This window comes from Zingiber officinale, chromosome 1A (assembly GCF_018446385.1).
Source record: "Zingiber officinale cultivar Zhangliang chromosome 1A, Zo_v1.1, whole genome shotgun sequence".
Lineage (NCBI taxonomy): Eukaryota > Viridiplantae > Streptophyta > Magnoliopsida > Zingiberales > Zingiberaceae > Zingiber > Zingiber officinale.
The window spans coordinates 70117527-70141970 of NC_055987.1; the positions used below are offsets into that span (position 1 = coordinate 70117527).

Genomic DNA, 24444 nt, shown 5'->3' on the forward strand with positions numbered 1-24444 from the left:
CAGAAAAATGACTTTCAGAGACAGAATTTTTCGTCTCTGAAGCCCTGTTTTCTTATAGTGTAAGGCTTTGTCATATTAACTTGAGTAGGATTCAAAGGCTAATAGCTGATGGACTTTTGGGTTCATTAGTGGTGGAAAAATTTCCAACATGTGAATCTTGCTTGAAAGGAAAAATGACCAAGAGACCTTTTAAGGTCAAGGGGTATAAAGTCAAAGATGTGTTGGAATTGGTTCATTTTGATTTGTGTAGTCCAATGACCATCCAGGCAAGAGGTGGTTTCGAATATTTTGTCTCTTTTATAGATGACTATTTGAGATACGGGTACATTTACTTGATGCGCCACAAGTCTAAGTGCTTTGATAAGTTCAAAGAGTACAAGGCTGAAGTGGAGAAACGTCATGGTAAAAGTATCAAGACACTACGGTCTGATCATGGTGGCGAATACCTCTATGAAGAGTTTAGGAGTTACTTATCAAAGACCAGGATTCAATCCCAACTATCTGCACCTGGTACACCCCAACAGAATGGTGTGGCAGACGAAGGAATATGACTCTTATGGAAATGGTTTGATTAATGATGAATTATTCAGAATTACCAAATTCATTTTGGGGATATGCTCTGGAAACGACAGTGTACATTCTGAACTTGGTACCTTCTAAGTTAGTATGCTCTACTCCCATAGAATTATGGAATGGGCATAAGCCTAGTCTAAAACATATTCAAATGTGGGATAGTCCAGCACAAGTGCTGAAGGGAGACGTTGATAAGTTGGAATCACGTACAGAAGTTTGCTTGTTTGTGGGTTATCCTAAAGGAACTAAAGGTGATTTATTTTATAGTACTAAAGATCAGGAGGCCATTGTTAGCACCAATGCCCGATTTTTAGAAGAAGACTATGTAATTAACCACAAGCCCATGAGTAAAATTATTTTTGAGGAAATAAGAGAAGACACATCTACTTTAGTACCAACGGTACAAGATGAGATACCACAAGAAACTGTAACATGTGTCACAAATGATGCACAACCACAAGTAGTGCCTCGTCGTAGTGGAAGGGTTGTTAGGCAACCTGAAAAATTCATATTTTGGGAGAATCTTCAGACTTGATCCCTAGTGAACATGAACCTGATCCCCGGGCATATGATGAAGCACTCCAAGATAAAGATGTAGCATCTTGGCAAAGTGCAATGAACTCTAAAATAGAATCTATGTATTCTAATCAGGTCTGGGAGCTTGTAGTACCACCGAACGGTGTAAAAGCCATTGGATGTAAATGGGTTTACAAAAGAAAAAGAGGGACGAACGGGAAGGTGGAAACCTTCAAAGCAAGGCTTGTTGCAAAAGGGTATTCTCAGAAAGAGGGAATCGATTATGAGGAAACTTTTTCGCCGGTAGTCATGCTCAAGTTTATTCGAATTCTTTTATCTATTGCCACTCATATGGATTATGAGATTTCGCAAATAGATATCAAGACAGCTTTCCTTAATGGAAGTCTTGAAGAAAACATCCATATGTGTAGGATCGAAAAGAATTTAGATATCTCCACAATGGTATGATATTGTCCACTTTGGGCCTAAGCCCTCATGGTTTTGCTCTTGGGCTATCCCCAAAAGGCCTCATGCCAATGGAGATATCTTTTCTCTTATAAACCCATGATCTTTTCCATGTGTTTTCAATATGGGACTATGTTTGTAACCTTGCAACCCCAACAATCCCCTCCCCCTCAAACAAAGGACCATAGGCTTTCCACGTCCGATCCTCGACCCACCAGGTCTTCCTGCCCCTCGGTCCACCCAACCTACTAGGACTTTATTGCCTAGTCGTAACTAGGACTTCCTGCCTGGTGTCTGGTCCTCTTGATCCGAACATAAGAGCCCCCACTTTCTTTGTTCGAGGTTAATATTGTACCCACATTTCTCAATCAGACCATAACTCTTATGCACAGTCGGCGGTTAAACCTTCTGGCAGTCCGGACTCTGATACTAATTGTAGGATCGAAAGAATTTAGATATCTCCACAATGGCATGATATTGTCCACTTTGGGCCTAAGCCCTCATGATTTTGCTCTTGGGCTCTACCCAAAAGGCCTCATGCCAATGGAGATATCTTTTCTCTTATAAACCCATGATCTTATCCATGTGTTTTCAATATGGGACTATGTTTGCAACCTTACAACCCCAACAATATGAAACAACTAGAGGGATTCATTGCGAAGGGCAAAGAGCATCTTGTATGTAAGCTCAATCGGTCTATTTATGGACTAAAACATGGTTCAAGATCTTGGAACATCCGGTTTAATGAAGTGATCCAGTCTTATAGATTTATTTAGTGTCCGGATGAGTCTTGTGTATACAAGAAGAGTGACGGAAATATGGTGGTATTTCTTGTACTACATGTAGATGATATTTTGCTCATTGGCAACAATGTCAACGTATTGTCAGACAAAAGGGTATGATTGTCCAAGCAGTTTGATATAAAGGACTTGGGAGAATGTGGACATATTCTTTGGATCAAAATTATAAGGGATCGCGAGAAAAAGATGTTGTGCTTATCCCAAGCTTCATACATTGATACTATCCTTGCTCGTTTTACCATGCAAAACTCCAAGAAAGGTTTCTTACTTTTTCGGCATGGAGTACCTTTATCTAAAGAGATGTGTCCTAAGACATCAAAGGAGATAGAGGATATGAAGGCAGTTCCTTATGTTTCAGTTGTAGGAAGTCTAATGTATGTGATGCTATGTACGAGACCGGATATCTATTTTGTCGTGGGCATGGTTAGCAGATATCAAAGTAATCCAGGACAGGGATATTGGACTGTCGTAAAGCATATATTGAAGTACCTGAGAAGGACTAGAGATTATATGTTAGTTTACCAGATAGATGATTTGCTCCCTATGGGTTACATGGATTCTGACTTCCAATCAGATAGGGACAATAGTAAGTCGACTTTGGGGTATGTGTTTACTTTGGGAGATGGAGCCATAACATGGAGGATTGTTAAGCAGAAATGTGTTTCAGACTCCACCATGGAAGTTGAGTATGTGGCAGCCTCTTAGGCCGCCAAAGAAGTTGTATGGCTAAGAAACTTCTTGATGGACTTAGATGTGATTCCTGTTTTACCCAAAATTATCACAATTTATTGTGATAATAGTGGTGCAGTAGCAAACGCGAAGGAACCACGAACCCATAAGGTAAGTAAACACATTGAGCGCAAGTACCACCAGATACGAAACATCGTAAAGCGAGGAGAAGTTGTTATCGCTAAGATTGCATCAGAAGATAACCTGGCAAATCCTTTCACTAAGGCCCTTCCGGCGAGAGCTTTTGATGGGCATATTGAGGGGATGAGAATCAGATGTATGGCAGCATAGTCTTTTAGTATAAGTGGGAGATTGTTAATATACTAAAAGCCTAGCTTTTGTATGAACGCTTATTTTGAAATGAGAATTACATTGGTCAAATGACTGCATTTATGTTAAATGTAGTTGTCCATTTAATTTATATTGTAGATAACATGGTGTGTGGTGTCACACAGAAGATCATGTTATCAGTTTCTTATAAATTATAAATAGTAACTCACGACCAAGATGGATAGGGACAAACCATTAGAACGGTCATAGTATAATTTGGTATTAGTTTATCTTGACTATAAAATTACACTAGTATACTATGAGTATATTGAGTAAGACCATTTGAGATTATTCTTTTTATACTAATTATATAAAAGAACAGGACCTCTGTTATTATGGAAGTGTGTGCTCTTAATCTTGATATAATAACAAGCATTGATCCCGTCCGGAGGCTGAGTCGGACAGAGGCCGGTCGCGGTGGACTGGGCGTTGACGGGAAGTCGCGGGCGATACAGGCTCCCCACGGGTGGCTGATGCCGCTACAGGACCCTGCGCACACTCAGACGATCTCCCCTCTCACGTTAGGGACTGAAACCCAGGGAAAAAGTCCCCGGATCAGGCCCTCCGACGCTCAAGTCAGGTCCTTTTTCCCCAGAAAGAACAGAGAGAAGCAGAAGGAAAAACAGTTGTGGAAAGAAGTGACCAGAGAGTGTGTGCGCGTACCTGCGTACGAGGGATTTCTCCCCTTTTATCCGTTCTCCTGCTAGAACCTGCCCTCCTGTCAGAAAACATTGGACGCCCGGCTTTGTCCTCTAGTCCTGGACACCTGTCGTGCTTCTATTTGTTGTGAAAGCATCTTTCTGTTTAGGAACCTCCGCCTTCGCACTTTGGGTTTTGTCCTGCACTTGGGTTTTGTCCTGTAGTGAGAGACAGCTGGCAGGCTACTACTGGCTACAAGGGCATCTTTTCGTTTCAAGAACCTTCGCCTTCGCTCGCATTGTTGGTATGTAATGATTACCCCTGACGGACCGTTGAGATTCTCCGCTCCCGTATTACTTAGCTCCTCCGATTCATTGTGCCCCCGCACCAGCCTGCACCTGTGGTTCGCATTTCCAGGCCTCCCACTCGTAGCCCTGCAGCCATAACTGTCTAGACATAGCTACACTGATCTTCAACCTGCATCCTGTGCTTTGTACTTCCTGGCCCTCAACCGCAGGTCTGTAGCTCGGGCTGCTTCTGAGCAGCTCTGCCGCTTCCGACCCATTGGCCTATACTTCCAGTTCTTGGCCTCTGCTTAGCTCTGCCGATACCGTCTTGCGTCCTGCACTTTGTACTTCCTGGCCCTCAATCGCAGGTCTGTGGTTCGGGCTGCTTCTGATCAGCTCTGCCGCTTCCGACCCATTGGCCTATACTTCCAGTTCTTGGCCTCTGCTTAGCTCTGCCGATACCAACGTGCATCCTGCACTTTGTACTTCCTGGCCCTCAACCGCAGGTCTGTAGCTCGGGCTGACTCCGCTCAGCTCTGCCGACCCTGACCGGCCTATGTGCTCTGTGTTTCCGGGCCCTCTACTGCAGGCCTGTGGATCGAACTGACTCCTCTCAGCTCTGCCGACCCTGACCGACCTATGTACTCTGTGTTTCCGGGCCCTCTACTGCAGGCCTGTGGATCGAGCTGACTCCTCTCAGCTCTGCCGCTCCCAACCCGCTTCTGCCTATGCTGAGCCCTGACTGCCCTGTCAGCCTGCCTTTTTGACCGCCAAGTCGCCATGACTATTGACCACCACCTCCTCGTGACTTTTGACTGCCACATAGCCTGGACTTTTCTAATCCTTTCCTCTTGGGCCCCTCCATCACTAACCGTATCAAGCATATATACTTAGTATTTATTTCTTTAATTTATTAATGGGTAAGATTTATTCAGTTGGATCAATAGGCTCAATAAGTTGGGAAATAATTTTATTTATATGGTGTGTTGTTGATTATAGAAGGAAACTGTGTCCTAGTAATCTAGGTTGATGATGTCCCCTTGAAGAGCTCAAAAGGATTGTCATGTAAACCCTGCAGGTGGACCTAGTTCGGCATGACAATGAAGTTGAATGGTACTACTCTTGGAGCTAGATTTTAATTAAGTGAGTGTCAGTAACTCATTTGATTAATGGGCATTCGATATCTTAAACACAGGGAGATTAACGCACTCATAATAAGAAGGCGCCCATAATGTAATATGGGATTGGTGCGGTAGTTCAATAATAACTCTTTAGTGGCATGAGTTATTATTGATGAACTTGAGTTGGGTGTTCAGGTCGAACACAGGAAGCTCAAGCTCATCGGGAAACCAAAACAAATTCCTCCTCTCGGTCTCTATTGTAGCCTCTATAAAGCCTTGTATCCACAAAGTCAACTTCTTACCCAAGTAATGAGTCAGACACATCCTTGCTCAGTGCAAGGGGCCAACCAAGTATTAGCTTGGAGCCCAAGAGGTGGCCGGCCAAGCTTGGTACACAAGCAAGGGGTCGGCCACATAGGATTAAAAGGAGAGATTTTATTTTTTGTTAAAATCTTTCCTTTTATAGCCATCCACATGGTTTTAAAAGAGAGTTTTAAATTTTAAAATCTTTCCTTTTATAGCCATCTACAAAGGTTTAAAAGAGAGATTTTAATTTTGTTAAAATCTTTCCTTTTTATAGTTATTTATAATGTTTAAAAAGAAAGATTTTAATTTTGATAAAATTTTCCTTTTTTGTAACCATGATTTAAAAGAGAAGTTTTAATTTTAATCTTTCCTTTTTTAGCCTTTTATATTGTTTAAAAGAGAGAGATTAATTTTAAAACTTTCCTTTTGTAGCTATCATAATAGGAAATTTAAAAGAGAGAGATTTTAATTATTATTAAAATTTCTTTTTTTACCATGACCAAGAATTATAAAAGAGAGGTAGAGGGTGCCTTAAAAATATACACATATCTCTACAATTTCTCTCCTCTCTTTTCCTTGGTGGCCGACCTCTCTCCCTTTCCTCTTCCTAAGGCAGGCGACACCTTGTTTCTTCTCTCCCTTTCTTCTTTCTAAGGCCGCCACCCATCACTTCTTGGTGGCCAAAATTTGAAAGAAAAGAAAGAATACTTGGTGGCCGGTTGCTTAAAAGGAAGAAGAAGAGAAGAAAGTTTCCTATTTTGGCATTCCTTGGTGGCCGGAATTTCTTAGAGGAAAAGAAGTGGTTCGGGTGTATTTCATCTTAGTAGATCGTCGCCCACATGACGTCTAAGAGGAGAAGAGGAATATATCAAAAGATCAAGAGGTCTTTATTTACAAAGAAAGGTATAACTAGTTCTTAATTTCGCAGCGAAACTAGTTTTTTTTGTATGGATCCTGAAATACCAACACAAGAGGCTAGCGATTTCGTGTTTCATTTTTTGTGTTTCGATTTAGTGTTTTGATCTTGTGCTTCTATTGAGGTCTCTGTAGTTAAACCTAGGGTTACTGTAAGAAGTTTAAATATTCAATTTCTTTGAAAAACTTTGTCTAGGAAGTGGTGGATGATCTCAAGTGTGTTCAAGTGTACACACCTTTAGAAGTATCCACAAGAACAAGAGATGGAGAGGAAACCTTAGAGTGTGCTAGCACTCCAATGAATCTCGGTAATGGAGGAAAAGAGGGAGAGCAAGAGAGGAGAGAAGGAAGAAGATAGATTGAATGAATGCACACTAATGTGATTCCTTAATGTGGTCGGCCACACATGGAGGTTTTTAAACCTCCATGTAATACCAAGAGTCAAGACTCTTGGTATTCCTCATGAGGTGGCATATCATGAAGTAACCTTGATGATGTGGCACATCATCATTGGTCGGCCCTATGCCAAGTTACAATGACATGACATTTGGTTAAGTCAAGGTCAAGTCAAACTTGACTCTTCATCTTCCCTCTCAAGTCAAGTCAAACTTAACTTAAATTCTCCCATGGTTGATCAAATCTAACCATTGATTCAAGCCAATTTGATTTAATGAATCTCTATTCATTAAACTAAATTGATTTAATGAGTCATAATCTAAATTAAACTCATTGGACACATGAATCAAATTGAGTCCAACTCAATTAGTTTAACTTGGATTACTCTTAATCCAATTTGGTTCATCACATGAAATTAATCCTCTTGGTTCATCATATGAACCTAATCTCCATCTAATTGTCCTTTGTGTGTGACCCTATAGGTTCTTGTAACGTTGGTAATGCTCCTAAACCCATTTAGAAGCATAAGTAATGAGCGGTATCTAGCAACACATCATTACTACCCAAGTTACAAAAATGTTGAGATCCAACATCACCTTGTGACTACTAATTGTGACCCTCACAATATATGATAATGTCCTTCTATCCTTGACATCTAGATTGATAAAATTGAGGCATAGACCGTGTCATCCTCTAATCAATCTATATCTTGAACTCCAAGTAGACTCACTCTAAACAAATAAGTTCAATATCTCATATTGACTCATTTGGGCATGGCCATGCACTTAGTGGTCTCACTCTATCAAGAATAATGATGTCACTACCGTCATATAGGAGGGATAGATCTCGTCTACATCACTCACATCTCTCCGCATAATTTATTACATACCCAGTAATCGCCTTTATGATCCACCCAACTACGGGTGACGTTTGACGAAGCCAAAGTATGCAACTCCTTATGTAGGGAACTATGGTGACTTCAGGTCCAAGGACTAATAGTCAAACTAATAGCCACATGAGAAAGTATATGACACTCATAAAACGATCTATGATACTTTCTCATGGCGGGTCATTCAGTATACATTCTCCAATGCATACCCATGTATCAACTTGATATCTCTATATCCATGACTTGTGAGATCAAGTCATCGAGTTGACCTACATACTAGTCTCATCGTATTAATATTGTCTCTGAATGTTAATACTTAACTAGGAATAATTAAGAGTAGTGTTCTCTATATCATCTCACTATCGATTCAACCAATCGATTGATATAGATAAGAACCCTCTACTTAAGGACGATATTATACTTAGTTATTTGGCACCAATACAAGTAAGTATAATAACCATAATGAAATGCCTTTATAAATATATAGGAATATGATACATCGAGTCCATACAATAATCATCATATGATTGGCTCTAGGGCTCTAACTAACAATCTCCCACTAGCACTAGTGCCAATCAGTGTAGGCTCTAAGGCCCAATGACCTAGTGTGACCATCATGCTTTCTCTGTGCCAAAGCCTTGGTCAAGGGATCGGCGATGTTAGCCTCTGTGGGTACTCTGCAAATCTTCACATCTCCTCTATCGATGATCTCTCAAATGAGATGGAAGCGCCGTAGTATGTGTTTGGTCCGCTAGTGTGAGTGAGGTTCCTTAGCCTGAGCAATTGCTCCATTGTTGTCACAATAGAGCTCAATAGGATTTGCAATGCTTGGAACCACCCCAAGCTCAGTAATGAACTTGCGGATCCAAACTGCCTCCTTTGTTGCTTCTGATGCAGCAATATACTCGGCCTTGTTGGATTGAGACGCGCTAGAGGGGGGGTGAATAGCGCTCGTGGCTATTTCGTTTTTCGAATCGCAAAACTAACGAAGTAATTAAAGCGCAGCGGAATAGAATAAGGACACACAAACAGAAGGACACAGAGAATTTTACTTCGTTCAGAGCCTTGATCGACTCCTACTCGAAGGCCCGCGATCCTTGATCGCTTTGTGTGGGCAACAACTATAAGTTCGATAAAATGATTGCAAGATGAAGTACAAGTAAATGCAAAAACTAATTATACCGACGATAAAAGTAGAATCTCGGAGCTTCGGGTCGTCGTAAACTTGTAGCAGTACTTTCGGGCGTCTTTCAGAGCAACACGTTGGAGACAGAAGACTTGGAAATCGTTGTAGTGAGCTGCTGGTCGAGACCCCTTATAAAGGCTGTTCAAGGCGCCTTCTACTGTTCACCAAGGCGCCTTGAATGAGCCGAGTCAACCGCGGAGATAAGTGCTGAACTGGTCGAACCTTATTAAGTTCAAGGCGCCTCCAACCACTCCAAGGTGCCTTCATGAAGCTGTCCAAGGCGCCTTGGCTTCCTTCAAGGCGCCTCCAAGCTTGCTTCACAGCCAGCTCAGGTTTTGCACCCGAGGCGCCTCCAAACTCCATGGAGGCGCCTCGGACACTGTTCATCCGAGAGTAATTGTGCACTTTGGTACCTGCAAGATATGTTAATCACACAAAATACCCTGCAGCACAAAGTTAGCATAAAATGACAGTATAAATATGATCAAGAATATTGTGACAGTCTCAGGACTGTCTGGGTCTGACTTCGGATTTCCGACCGGAAACCCTAGGTCGACCCGACGCCTACTGTTCCCTCTACGGGGAACGCGTCCTCACCTACTCCACTCAAGAGATTTTACCTGTTGTCAGTGCGATCCTCCAGATCGACTGGACTTTTGCTCAGCACTCGACGCTTCCGGACTTTCTGCTGGACATCCGCTTCCCGGCTAGTCCAATCTTTCACCTGGTTCGCGACACTAGGACTTTCCACCTAGGGTTACCACCCCCTAGGACTTTTGCCTGAAGCCATCGACCTGCCAAGACTTTCCGCATAGGGTTACCTCCCCCTATGACCTAGGGTTACCACCCCCTAGGGTTTTTCCCTTTGCCTAACCGCAGCTAGGACTTTCCTGAAATACTCAAGCAGACTTGTTAGATCACAAGGTACCTTAACTTTGAATCCTTTGTCATTATCAAAACACGAGTTCGATCGTCGGATACTTCCCGCATCAACAATCTCCCCCTTTTTTATTATGGCAATTCGAATTCAAAGTTAAGTAAACAGATATCAAACAAAAACATTTAAAGCAAGCTTAGCAAATTATTTTACTAAGGTAAACTTTATGAATTTAAAGTGTAGGCTCCCCCTTAACTGTTGCTCCCCCTTTAATATTCATTATTTTTAAGTTTGAAGTATTTGAGTTAAGTATTTGAATTTTCTACTCTCCCCCTTTGCCATATATCAAAAATAAGCAAAAATAGTCTTTTGATTTAACAAGATTTTGAAAAACATTTAATAGTTTAGCTAAGTGAGAAACTGAAAAATTATACAACTACTAGAAAGTGGATCTTTTTGATAGTTTAAAAGGCTAGTAAAACTATAATTTTTATTTAGAATACTTTTGAAGTAGCTTTTTAATTTTTGAAAAATGTGCTTTAAACAAGAGTTTATAAAAAAATAAAGCTAAGTTCTTTGCAAGTATTGGATTTTGAAAGCTATGGCTTAGAGAAAAAACTTAGCTTAATTTTAAACGATACTTATTAAATTTTAGGGCTAGGAGGGAGCAGAGTAGCTAAAAATTTGGTTTAGAAAGTCAGTTGGTCCTTAAATCCAAGCATGAGTCAAGTTTAAAAGATTGACTTTTAAGAGGTATCAGAGACGTAAAGATCAAAGCATGCTTAACCAGATAACTGAGTGTCCTTTACCAACTGTCTAACCTTTAGCTACTTGCTTATTGCCTACAGGGCAACAGCTTTCACATGGTTAGTCAAGTTAAGTCAATTTGGTCCAGTTAGCTTTGACTAGAGCTGGAGGACTTGACTTGATTGATGTATATTGCGTGTTTAACGCCCAGACTCATATTGATGCACAGATATAAGCATTCTTGAGTTCAGGTTGTACCCTATGCATCTCACACCATTCTAAGTCTTTCAAACACAATCAAGGTATACCTAGGTGTTTGTGAGATGCTCTGGCTTAATTCTAGGGGAACAAGATTTCTAGGGGTAAAGCCTAAATTAAAACCAACTTTTTAAAACTTCTAAGAAATGAGTTTTTTGAAAAATGTTTTTCCTAGAATTTGAAAAATTATAATAGGTAAACCCAGATTATTTGAAACTGAGTAAGTTGTTGACTAAGCATGCAAATAAGTATATCACTTCAAGAAGGTCTGACAAAATAAGTAGATAGTGAAATGAAGGTGTTCATAGGCAACAATCCATAGTACAATGCATAAGAGGGTCATATCAAATAGCAGGATCATCTACTCGAGGAGCATCAGCTGGCGGGTCATCAGCGGGAGGTGGTGCATGGGGCTGCTCGGGTGCTGGCTGACCTAGACGTTGTATCTCGTCACGGAGGGACGTAAATCCGGCAGCCATCTCGGATCGAATGGAGAGAACTATCCGACGTGTCTGGATGGACTCGACCTCGAGTCGAGCAAGTCTGTCCTCGACGGAGAGTGATGCAGAGGTCGAAGGTCTAGCTGAGGTGGATGGTCCGGCAGACGGGGCTGGATCCGCGAAAAGATCCTTAGCTAAGAAATCAGCCCACTCCTCTCCCTCGCCTGGAATATCCTCGGCTGCTGGAGCGATAGGGGCAACCGCTGGCTGTGGTCATCCTGTCCAGGCTAGAACTCCATCAGCGGTGATATCAGCACCGGCTAGTCTACAACTACGGGATCCTAGCTCGTCATATATAGTAAGAGGAATGACTGTCCCTCTGGTCACATCTATACCCTCTATGGTCGAAAAGAAGCGTGTCAAAATATGACAATAGGGCATGTCTACTATCCTGGAAGTGACTGTCCCAGATGCACAAATAATGTTCTGGAACATATGCAAGGCTATATCGATATCTAATCGATGACACAAGGCGTACAAGAAAAATGAGTGTGAAGGCCTCATCTTCGGGACATCCCGAGATGAGATCGGCAAAACGGCAGGTCCCTACTGGGGGAGTCGTTTGTTGGGATTTGAGGGGGAGTCGTTTGTTGGGGAGGATGTTTTCAGGAGGATCCAAACCCATGTCTACCGTTCCTTGGATATTCACTCGGATATTGTGCTCCATCAACCACCTTGATGTCTGCCACACTTGGAGGGAGGTCCTAGGGGAGCTGCACCAGCAGGTGGAGTGAAGGAGATTTTGGTATTATTTATTTTTGGTTTTTTGTTTTCTTTGTTGTCTTGGTTTTCATGCTATCTTGCTAGTATTGTACTGCTTGTTTTCTTTTGGGAGGAAAAAAAAAAGAGAAAAAAAAAAGAGAGGGAAAGAAAAAAAAGGGGAAAAAAAGGAAAAAAAGGGAAAAAAAACAAGGAAAAAAAAAATCAAATCAAAATCCGATTTCAAGCAATTCTGTGTAACTCCTCCTCTCCACCATTGGATGGTTGCAAGCTCCTCCTCTCCACCACTTGGAGCCACTTGATGTTTCATTCTTCACCACATGAAGTTTTGAACCTCCATAGATGATTGCTGCATGGTTCTGAGCTCATCTCTTCAAGATTGACCACATGGTTTAAAGTTCCATTCTCCACCACGTGATGGACCACATAGAGCCACTTGATGTTTCATTCTCCACCACATGAAGGTTGAACCTCCACAGAAGCTTGACACATGGTTCTGAGCTCCTCTCCTCAGGTTTGACCGAATGGTTCTAAGTTCCATTCTACACCACCTGAAGACTGCCACTCGAAGATTGTCCACATGGAGGCCACTTGATATCTTCAGCTCTTCCCTTTCACCATTTGGAGCTCACCTTGATGTTTCATTCTCCAGCACCAGCATGTGATGTTCTCCACTTCACAGAGAAGATGCAGTCAATGGGGGCCTCAAAGAGTGAGAGTGTGAGGTGAGGCCAATAATGTATGTGTGTGAGTGATCACATCTTGGGCATGTAGGGAGCTGTACAGAGAGGGGAAAATGAGAGTGAGGGCGGTAAGGGTGTATTTGGGTTATTGTGGGGGTGAGGTTTGGGTGAGGAAGGTGAATAGATCCACCATAACGATCTATCTAGTCCGCAGCAAACGGCTAGCGGTAAAGACAACACCAAATCCGTTGATGGCTGGGGTTTTGCCAAAAAGCCCAAGAGGGTGAATAGGTCCACCATAACGACCTATCTAGTCCGCAGCAAACGGCTCGCGGTAAGGACAACGCCAAATCCGTTGATGGCTGGGGCTTTGCCAAAAAGCCCAAGAGGGTGAATAGGTCCACCATAACGACCTATCTAGTCCGCAGCAAACGGCTCGCGGTAAGGACAACGCCAAATCCGTTGATGGCTGGGGCTTTGCCAAAAAGCCCAAGAGGGTACATAGATCCACCATAAGGATCTATCTAGTCCGCAGCAAACGGCTCGCGGTAAAGACACGACAAATCCGTTGATAGCTGACCACTTGCTAAAAGTGGGGCGACGACACTTTGATGCAGGATGACATCCTTGGCATGGTGACCTTGTGGGACTTTGCAGAGTCATTACAGGAGATGGACTGCACATTATAGCAGACGGATGCATTTACGGGCGGTTGCTACGGTTGAGAGCAGGGCAGTGGATGAGGTGCAGTTGAGTTACGGCCAGGGCCGGACACACCCTTGATGCAGACACTTGTGGGCCTTGCATGCTTGAGATGCAGGATACATGGAGGATGCTTGTGGCCAGTGCTGGGCCACCTTTGCATAGACCTAAGGCTGATGAGGTCAGATACATGGAGGATGAGCACGATGATCTTGGCACCTCATGGTATCTACAGAGCTTAGTGCAGTGGAGTGCGAGACATTGATTGTATTTTGGTGGATGGTATAGTGAGCACATGTGAGACAGGATGTATTTTGAGAGGATGGTACAGTGAGAGTACATTGCATGTACAGGGACTTCTTTGAGGCCATACCGCAGATAGCCATCTGGATCTGACACTTCGTCAGATCTGAATAGATATCCTAGGTCATGTAAATTGTACACATTTCTTTGATGATATATAATTTACCTTTCATCAAAAAAAAAATGATAATCCATATGAGCTCCTCAAGGGGACACCATCAACCTAGATAACTAGGACACAGTTTCCTTCTATAATCAACAACACACCATATAAATAATATTATTTCTCAACTTATCGGGCCTATTGATTTAACGAATAAATCTCACCCATTGATAAATTAAAGAAATAAATACTATGTATATGTGCTTGTTATTGTAGGACCGTTGGGTCGGCTAGAAGGGGGGGTTGAATAACCCTGTAAAAAAACAAAAGCAACCCTTCTCGAACTCTTAAACTAACACTTGTATAAAATTAGCTAAGCAGAAATACAAGAAAGAAACGAGGCACCATGTTTGACTTGGTTACAACCGGGGAGGTTGTTAATCCAAGAAAAGTGATCGCACTAAAAACTCCTTCGGGCGGAGAAGCCTCTTACACCGGTGAAAGCACAAAAGCAGAAGCTATACTAGAACAATGAGTGCACAAGTGTTTGGAATGCTAATTATTGAGTTGATCTGAAGCTTCTGGACCAAGGCTATATATATAGCCTTGGTCGGGCGCCTGGAAGGGTTTCGGGCGCCCTGGGGGGATAAAACTTTATCCCCCAACGTCCAGAACGCGAAAGATGTGTTCTGGTCAAACTTCATGTTCCGGGCGCCCCGGAGCAAAAAGTCAACTCTGGTTGACTTTTGCGTCCGGGACCTCTGCTCCGTTTCAGTCCCGTCTCGGTCCGGGTCTTCCGCTCAGGATCCGCTTACTTGGGTGATCTCTGCCATCCGGAATAGGGCTCACCTGAACCCAACTTCCGGTCTTCTCGAGCGTGCTTCCCTCCGACTTCTCGTCCCTCGGAATTGCCGCATGTTTCCTTCTCGTCCGCCAGCGTACTCATCCGCAGTCTTCGTCCCTCGGTCGTCGACCTTCTCGCTAGCTACGTCTCTTGCTCCCCGAGCAATCTTCCGCTCCGGCTTTCGTCCCTCGGAACCACCGCGCGCTTCCTTCTCGTCCGCCGATGTACTCTTCCGCAGCGCCTCGTCCCTCGGACGCACAGCGTGCCGTCCTTCTCGCTAGCTGCGTCTTCCGCTCGAGTACCTGTGCTCCTAAGCTCCTGCATACTTAGACACAAGGTTAAATACACACAGGACCTAACTTAACTTGTTGATCACACCAAAACAACCTTGGGGTTCCAACAATCTCCCCCTTTTTGGTGTGATCAACCCAAGTTAAGCTAGGGTAAAAATAGACATTTAATAAAATTAAATACATTAACTTAATTTACAATTTAAGTACAAAAAGATAGAAAAATCTATCTACCTACCTCCCCCTAGACTTATACTTTCCCTTTCTCCCCCTTTGATCACAAAAAATGGGGTTCCAAAAAAATAATCTAAGGGTTAAAAAAATATTTCTAAGTAATTTAAGCTGAGATTTCTTGTTTAAAAAGATTCTTAACAAAAAAAAAGTGATTTTTGTGAATATTTTAAAAAATTCTAAATAAGTAAATTTGAAATAAAATGTTTTGAATAACCTTTTTCAAGCACTAATTAATTCTTGTATTAATGCTTCATTAGTAAGTTAATTAAACATTTATTTCAATATTTTGGCTTCCAGGTCGTGGCGAGGCACTAGGCCTTCTTGGTTATTGGAGCAACAACCACTTCCTTAGACAAAGCCTCATAAAGAAATTATTTGTTTAATTTTCTCACTTAAAGCGCTAATTTTAATTTTAAAATTAATTTAAGCATGATTTAGGAACCCCATATAGGTTCCAACCTACTGGATTAACTAAAAAGTTTTTAGGGACATGTTTTCTTGAGATGTTCCTAATTTGTCCCGAGTGATATTTAAAGTACCAATTTAAATTATTAAATCTTCTAAAATTGGTTTTAGATGAACATGCATAGTTTTTTAAGTTATCTATTTGAATTTTCAAATTTTGATTTTCTAATTCCAATTTTTCATTTTTCAATTTTAATTTATCTAATTCTTCTAAGAGACAAGACTTAGCTAGAATTATATTAAAATTTTTATTTTCACTTTCTAATTTGCAGCAGTCTTTTGTTAAAAGTTTAACGAACTTAAACATTTTATCGGGAGGAAGAGATCGTACCTGACTTACCTTGTCGATCTCGTTGTCCGTTTCTCCCCCTGAGCTGCTGCTTTCTTCCGACGTGTCTCCCCCTTCATCGATGCTCTCGATGCTCATTTCGGAAGAGCTTGAATCGTAGTCGTCGTCTTGATGGCTCGCCATTAGTGCGAGTCCGGAAAATGCTTCGACTTCCGATTCGGATGACGTATCGTCCCACGTCGCCTTCAGGGCCTTTCGTTTCTGGATAGGCTTCTTACCCTTCTCCTTGTCTTTGTTCTTTAGCTTGGGGCAGTTGTCCTTGACGTGCCCTTCTTCGTCGTAGTGGTAGCAGCAGATTGTCCTTTTCTTCTTTCCCTGCGGATGGTCAGTAGATCTAGATTTACAAAGTTTCTTAAATCTTCTTACCATCATTACCATTTCCTCGTCGTCGAGAGAGGATTCTGACTCAGGTTCGTCTCTCGAAGCTTTGAGGGCGACATTGTTCTTGGGCTCCTTTATTCCTGCACATCTTGACTCATGGACTTCAAATGTTGAAAAAAATTCTTCTAATGAAATTTTTTCTAAGTCCTTAGAAATGTAAAAAGCATCTACTAGTGATGCCCATTTTGAATTTCTTGGAAATGAATTTAAGGCGTACCTGAGCGAATCTCGGTTACTTACCTTTTCTCCGAGATTCGTGAGTCCGGTGATGATTTCTTTTATTCTGGAGTGCAGATGTGCGATTGTCTTGTCTTCCCCAAGTCGCAGGCTGGTGAGCTGATTGCGAAGCAGATCTCGTCTAGCGAGCTTGGCTTCGGACGTCCCTTCGTGCAGCTCAAGAAACTTCTCCCAAAGTTCCTTTGCGGAGTTGTATCTACCGATCCTGTTGACTTCTTGAGGCGGAAGAACGCTCAGTAGATGGTACTCTGCTTTGCCGTTTGCCACGAAGTCGGCCTGCTCCTTTTTTGTCCATTTATCTATTTCCTTGTCCTCTGGAGCTTCAAAGCCAAATTTCATTGTTAAAAATAATTTAATATCTGTTGTAAGAAATACCTGCATCAGTTTTTTCCAGGTAGCGAAGTCCCCTTCATATTTCGGCGGGTGGATGCTTGGTCCGGCCATCGTGTTGCTTCGTTCGGCGGTTAGTCCTCCTGAAGCGCCTTGGCTCTGATACCACTTGTAGGACCGTTGGGCCGGCTAGAAGGGGGGGTTGAATAACCCTGTAAAAAAAATAAAAGCAACCATTCTCGAACTCTTAAACTAACACTTGTATAAAATTAGCTAAGCAGAAATACAAGAAAGAAACGAGGCACCGTGTTTGACTTGGTTACAACCGGGGATATTGTTAATCCAAGAAAAGTGATCGCACTAAAAACTCCTTCGGGCGGAGAAGCCTCTTACGCCGGTGAAAGCACAAAAACAGAAGCTATACTAGAACAATGAGCGCACTGGAATGCTAATTACTGAGTTGATCTGAAGCTTCTGGACCAAAACTATATATATAGCCTTGGTCGGGGCGCCTGGAAGGGTTCCGGGCGCCCTGGGGGGGATAAAACTTTATCCCCCAACGTCCAGAACGCGAAAGATGCGTTCTGGTCAAACTTCATGTTCAGGGCGCCCCGGACTGTTCCGGGCGCCCCGAAGCAAAAAGTCAACTCTGGTTGACTTTTGCGTCCGGGACCTCTGCTCCGTTTCAGTCCCGCCTCGGTCCGGGTCTTCCGCTCCGGATCCGCTTACTTGGGTGATCTCTGCCATCCGGAATAGGGCTCACCCGAACCCAACTTCCGGTCTTCTCGAGCGTGCTTCCCTCCGACTTCTCGTCCCTCGGAATTGTCGCATGTTTCCTTCTCGTCCGCTAGCGTACTCATCCGCAGTCTTCGTCCCTCGGTCGTCGACCTTCTCGCTAGCTGCGTCTCTTGCTCCCCGAGCAATCTTCCGCTCCGGCTTTCGTCCCTCGGAACCACCGCGCGCTTCCTTCTCGTCCGCCGGTGTACTCTTCCGCAGCGCCTCGTCCCTCGGACGCACAGCGTGCCGTCCTTCTCGCTAGCTGCGTCTTCCACTCGAGTACCTGTGCTCCTAAGCTCCTGCATACTTAGACACAAGGTTAAATACACACAGGACCTAACTTAACTTGTTGATCACACCAAAACAACCTTGGGGTTCCAACAGTTATTATATCGGGATTAAGAGTACGCGCATCCATAATAACAGAGGTTATGTTCTTTTATGCAGTCAGTATAAAAAGAAACAACCTCAAATGGTCCTGCTCAATACACACATAGTGTACTAGTGTAATTTTATAGTCAAGACAAACTAATACCAAATTATACTACAACCATTCCAATGGTTTGTCCCAATCTATCTTGGTTGTGAGCTACTATTTATAATTTATAAGGAACTGATAACATGATCTTCTGTGTGACACCACACACCATGTTATCTACAATATAAATTAAATGAATGCATTTAACTAAATGCAGACATTTAATCAATATGATTCTTATTACAAAATAAATGTTCATATAAAAAGCTAGGCTTTTAGTATACATTCTAACAATGATAACTGTCAAGAAGATGATTATAAAATCCCCGATAAAGACCAACTCTTAAATAAAATTTAAAACTCTAAATGATACTCTAAATTTAATATGAAATCAGGATTTTAGTAAGTTAAAATCCATTCTGATTTCATTGAATAGACAACCTTTTTCTGCTCTGAGGGATATTTTGAGTGGCTTGTTATGCCTTTTGGTCTTAAGGTAACCCCTCAAATATTTCAAAGAAAAATGGATGACATTTTTCGAGATGTTTCTCTTCTTACTTGTGTATATATAGATGATATTCTAGTTTTTTTTCTAAAACTAAACAAGAACATTATGCTCATCTTCATATTTTTTTTAAACTTATTTGGAAAACATGATCTTATTATTTCTGGAAAGAAAATGACAATAGCAACTACTCATATTGAGTTCCTAGGAGCTGAGATAGGCCAGAGACAAATAACCCTTCAACCTCATATTTTTATTAAAATCTTTACTTTTCCAGATAAAATGAAAGATACTAAAGCTCTAAGAGTTTTCTTAGAACTCTTCAATTATGCAAGACCTTATCTAAAAAATATCGATAAAATTAGTGACCCCTTATATAATAAGATTTCCTTAACAGGACAAATACATTTTAATCAACAAGACATAATACTTGTACAACAAATTAAACAATTAATAAAAATATTTTTTATATTAATATTTCTATTTAATTCTGACTATTTAGTTATTGAAATAGATGAATGTAAAATAGGATGAAAAAATATTTTATTTAGAAAAATTTCTAAATATGATCCTAAAATTATTAAAATCTTATGCTCTGAGAAATTTTAAGAAAAAAATATTTAATTTTATTATAATAATAATAATAATTATAATAATAATAATATACGAAAAAGGGGTATTTTACCGATACCAACAGCCCTAAAACCTCTGCCTCGCCTCCAAGTTCTCGGACGCCTTGATTAATTAGGGCACCTTCCTCGGCGCCGCCTCTTGACTGTCAATCCCTCACCATCCTCCAGCAGGCGTTTGCCAAATCAATCAATGGCCAGTGATCCAGCTGCAGCAGCTGGTGGAGGGAACTTCGCTGGCCAGGTGAATGTCCGGGTGGTTGTGGTGGGGGAGGCCGGCACCGGTAAGTCTAGTCTCATCGTAACCGTCGCCACGGAGTCTTTCCCGGAGAACGTTCCCCACGTATTGCCCCCAACTCGTCTCCCTTCTGATTACTACCCGGATCGCGTCCCCATCACCATTATCGATACCTCCTCTAGGTATGTACGCACAATGTACCACCTTTCTTCATCTTCATCCTCTTTACTTGTCGTTCAGATGCTGTTCTGTTCCAGACCGGAACACAAAGCAAAGCTGATTGCGGATTGCAAGGCCGCCGATGTCATTGTCTTGACCTATGCCTGCGACCGACCTTCCACCCTAGACCGCCTGAGTACTTATTGGCTTCCCGAACTCCGCCGACTGGAGGTTCTCTAATTATGCCTCTCTTCACACGGATTAGCTCTGCATTTAGTAGGTCTTATTTTCATCTCTTCTATTTGATTTACCGGATGGGCAGGTAAAGGTGCCAGTACTTGTGGTTGGATGCAAGCTTGACCTCCGAGATGATCCACAACAAGTTAGTCTGGACCAGGTTATGGCTCCAATCATGCAACAATTCCGGGAGATCGAGACATGCATAGAGTGTTCTGCCGTCAGACAGATTCAGGTTTGAGTTGGTTGTATGTTTTAGTTGTTTCTTTGGTACATCTGGCTAGTATTTATATTATCAGGATGGGACATAAGGCTGAGTTAAATCAGTTAACTGATGGTTGAGATAGACAATGGCAAGGATCTGCGCAGTTTGTTGATTTGCCAGGAGTTCTTACGTCATCCCTTCTTACTATTCTCATGCAACTTAATGCTCTTGTTTGTGCAAATATGTAATCAATGCTTTGGTTATTCTTGTAGCATCTCACTAGCAAAGACATTACTTATGCTTCATCTGATCACTTGACCACCATATATTAGCTTATGAAACTTGAAAGTGGATGTCTAGCTCTTTGATTGGTGCTAGTGAAATCCAGTGTTGGAGGACCTGTCCAATGCACTAGGTCATATAACATGCCACATAATACCAATGGGGAATGCCTACAAATGTAATTGTCAATATTCTTGGCGCTCAAAATCATGCAACTATAATTCAATATTTTAGCAACTAAATTCAATTATTTTAGGAACATACAGAATACAAAATTAGAAAACAGGTATGTCTTAATTTCTTATTATCATCGTGAAAGCTTAGTGAATCACATGAGATACGTGAACATGTAGGCCAATTTCTTATTATCAACCTTATTAGTTGGAATAAGATTATAGGTCTACAACCAAGTATTCATGCATAATGCTTGTGCAAAGTTCATTGACATATCTTATGTAGAAGCTGTACAGCCATGTCTTTTGTGAACTTTGTATGTGAAGGTACGTCTACCTCTACAATCCTATCACATACTGCACTTACACAAGCAGTTGTAAATACAATTTTGGAACATTAGTATGCCATGCCATAAATTATCGGCTCTCTTTTATCGTTTATGTCAACTGCTTAGATTTATTAATCATTTTTTGATTTTATCCTACAATCATATTTTGTTTGGGAATATTCTTTTGTTTCAGGTCCAAGAAGTCTTTTATTATGCTCAGAAAGCAGTTCTTCATCCAACTGCTCCACTTTTTGATCAGGAGACACAATCATTGAAACCTCGATGCACAAGGGCCTTGAAAAGAATCTTCATCTTGTGTGACAATGATAGAGATGGTGCACTAAGTGATGCTGAATTGAATAACTTCCAGGTTATACTATGTTTTGCCTATGTTGTTTTTTCGTGCACTAGATTAAGTTCATTAAATGAATTTTAGAACAGGGTTTGTTATTAGTAATTTATTAGATAAATCATATTAATTGTGTGTTAAAACCTTTCAGGTTAGATGTTTTAATGCTCCTCTCCAGCCATCCGAAATTGTGGGGGTTAAGAGGGTTGTCCAAGAGAAGATACCTGAAGGAGTTAATGACCGTGGCCTAACATTGACTGGGTTTCTTTTTCTACATGCTCTTTTCATAGAAAGGGGCCGCCTAGAAACAACTTGGTCGGTCTTGAGGAAGTTCGGTTATGATAATGATCTTAAACTCAAAGATGAACTCCTACCAACAACATTCAAACTTGCTTCTGATCAGGTGCTCTTGATTTTTAGCACTGTTCATTACTTTATTTGATCCAAGATTGTTTTTAAATGACTCATGTGGATATTCACTGTTTAATTTTCCTGATTAGACATGAGGGTAATAAATTGTTTGGCAAATTTTCAACTTCACATTTGTTAGTTGTTCCATGCTAGGCTTGTAATCTTGATTGGGTTCCTCTTTCAGTGCTCAATCAGATTAGTATGAAGTCCATGTATCAACATGGTACTGAATAGTGTTCAAGAGCTAGGTTTAAAATTTCGATCCGTGCCGAGGTTTCGGTCTCAGGCCAGAACGATACGGTTTCAGTATCGTGCCGTGCCGATACAGTTTCGATATTTTTTTATTAATATATAGTAATTATTAGATAGATATGTTTATTGTATATAATTTTAAAATAAATTGTATATTGATTTTATATAAGTTGCTTGAACAACTTAATATGATTAAAAAAAATAATTAAATATAATTTTCTTTAAAGATGTATTAATTACTTGAATTAAAATTGATACGTCATAATTATATAAATTAATTGTTTATTCATTTAATTAATTATTAGTTTAAATCTTATATATTTAAAATGGTAAAAAAAAATTAAAATATAAATTAAACAGCAAAAAAAAATAAAAAAATAATAATAATAAATTATTAGAATATAAATATGATTTATTAGAATTTTTTATTTTTTTTAAATTTTTAAATAAATTTAAAACAGTAAAAAATATTTTTTTAATATCAATTAATTTTTTCTAATTTTTTTTAAATTTTAAATATATTTTATAGGGATAATTTATTTAGGGTTTATAAAAGCCTATTCAAAATATCACACTTGGGAATTGTTTAATTAATTAAAAAATTTTCGTTTGTAACAGTGCGCCCGATCCCGCGATCCCGATCTCGAGATCGCGCGTTGCGGAGCGCGACGCCTCCGCCAGCGGTGGAGGCATCGCGCGACGCTTCCGGCTCCGGTGGAGGCGCCGTGCGATGCTTCCGGCGCCGGCGGAGGCGTCGCGCGATGCTTCCGGCGCCGACGGAAGAGTCCTGCGACGCTTCTGGTGGCAGCGAAATTTGTTCTCCTACTGTGCCGGTTTCGGTTCGTCACCAGAACGGTAAATTTCGACTGTTTCGGGCGGCACGGCTCGGCACTTCAAACCCTGTTCAAGAGAACCCATCAGTGGCATTAGGTGTCCCAAGTTGCATGTTTGCACTCTAAATTGCAATTCCAACTTATATCTTAGTATGCTTCTATTTTTCCATGATATATCCATCTAGGATCTCCTCTGTCTACTCCATTGTTCATTCCTTCCACTATTAACTAAACTTTTTCTTTCATCATCTTTATAACTAACCTGCTTGGCGCTTATTTTGAGTCAAATATTGGTTCATAGATATAATTGATGATTTCTCTTCAAAATTGTGAAATGGTAATTTTCAGTTTGTGTTTATCCTGGTACAATTTGCATTACATTTTAATTGACTTTTATTTTATTTTATTTTATGTTATTTTATTATTATTATTATTATTATTATTATTTTCAGACTGTAGAGCTGAGGGATGAAGCATTGGATTTCCTGAAGGATATCTTCCACATTTTTGATATCGACAGTGTATGGAATCATTATATCTCTTCTGATATCAGGACATGTTCTATTTAATTTCTTGGATTTTGCACTGGTGAATAAATTAGGTGTTTATTGCATTTGTATCACTGTATTGCTCCTTTGTAGGCATCTTAAGAATGCGTTGAGTAATGAGGGGAAATTTTCATGTGTTTTTTTGTTCTTTTCCTCCGCCCTCCTGTTAATCCATCAACTAAACAGATTGGATGCCTCTTCATTTATGTTTTGGAAATTAGTATTCTTTTGTTTACATTGAGGTTCTCTATTTTGTATATTTAATGCAGAAATGGGAAGTTGATTGGGTTTTTTGTTCTCTTCATTGCCAAAATATTGGTTTCATAACACATGCAACTTATATTGATGTATAATAGTTTGGTCAAATGTAAGTGACTGAGATGAGATACAACCCAACGCAATTGCATTTTAAACACTAAACCAATGAAAATGATTTAGTTGTAGTATATGGGTTAACTTGTACACAACTACCCAAGCTGGAAATGACAAGTTAAGATAATTCAGTTTCAAGTGTTTAACTATTGTCCTTGAATGGAAATCCTTGCTACAGTTTAGGTTTGATTCAATTTTTAAGTTGAGATAATTTTGTTTCAAGTGTTTACTTCTTTATCAACAGTTCAAGACTGCAGTTTTTAGCTTATTGAAAACCAATTGGAATAATGTATCTACGAATTGTTGGGACACAATCATATTTATGGATTGATGATGCAATGTTTATTCTTATACTTCATCATGTTTACTTAATACAACCTAAATATGTATATGATCATTTGGTAGGATGGGGCTCTGCGACCTTCTGAACTCGATGAGCTTTTTTCAACTGCTCCAGAAAAGTAATCATCTCACAAATAGATAAATATATTG

General features: G+C 40.7%; 1 protein-coding gene across 2 annotated transcripts in view; it reads left to right on the plus strand.

The window, feature by feature from the left end:
- The first annotated feature begins 19630 nt into the window (after positions 1–19630).
- LOC122026036 (mitochondrial Rho GTPase 1-like) overlaps positions 19631–24444 on the plus strand; it is a 40670-nt gene continuing 35856 nt past the window's right edge. For both annotated transcript variants that reach the window (XM_042584707.1, XM_042584706.1), the window contains exons 1-7: positions 19631–19984; positions 20060–20192; positions 20284–20433; positions 21381–21557; positions 21688–21939; positions 23485–23553; positions 24358–24413. In XM_042584707.1, coding sequence (XP_042440641.1) covers positions 19758–19984; positions 20060–20192; positions 20284–20433; positions 21381–21557; positions 21688–21939; positions 23485–23553; positions 24358–24413 — 1064 coding nt within the window. In that variant the 5' untranslated portion in view covers positions 19631–19757. The remainder of the gene's footprint in view (positions 19985–20059; positions 20193–20283; positions 20434–21380; positions 21558–21687; positions 21940–23484; positions 23554–24357; positions 24414–24444) is intronic.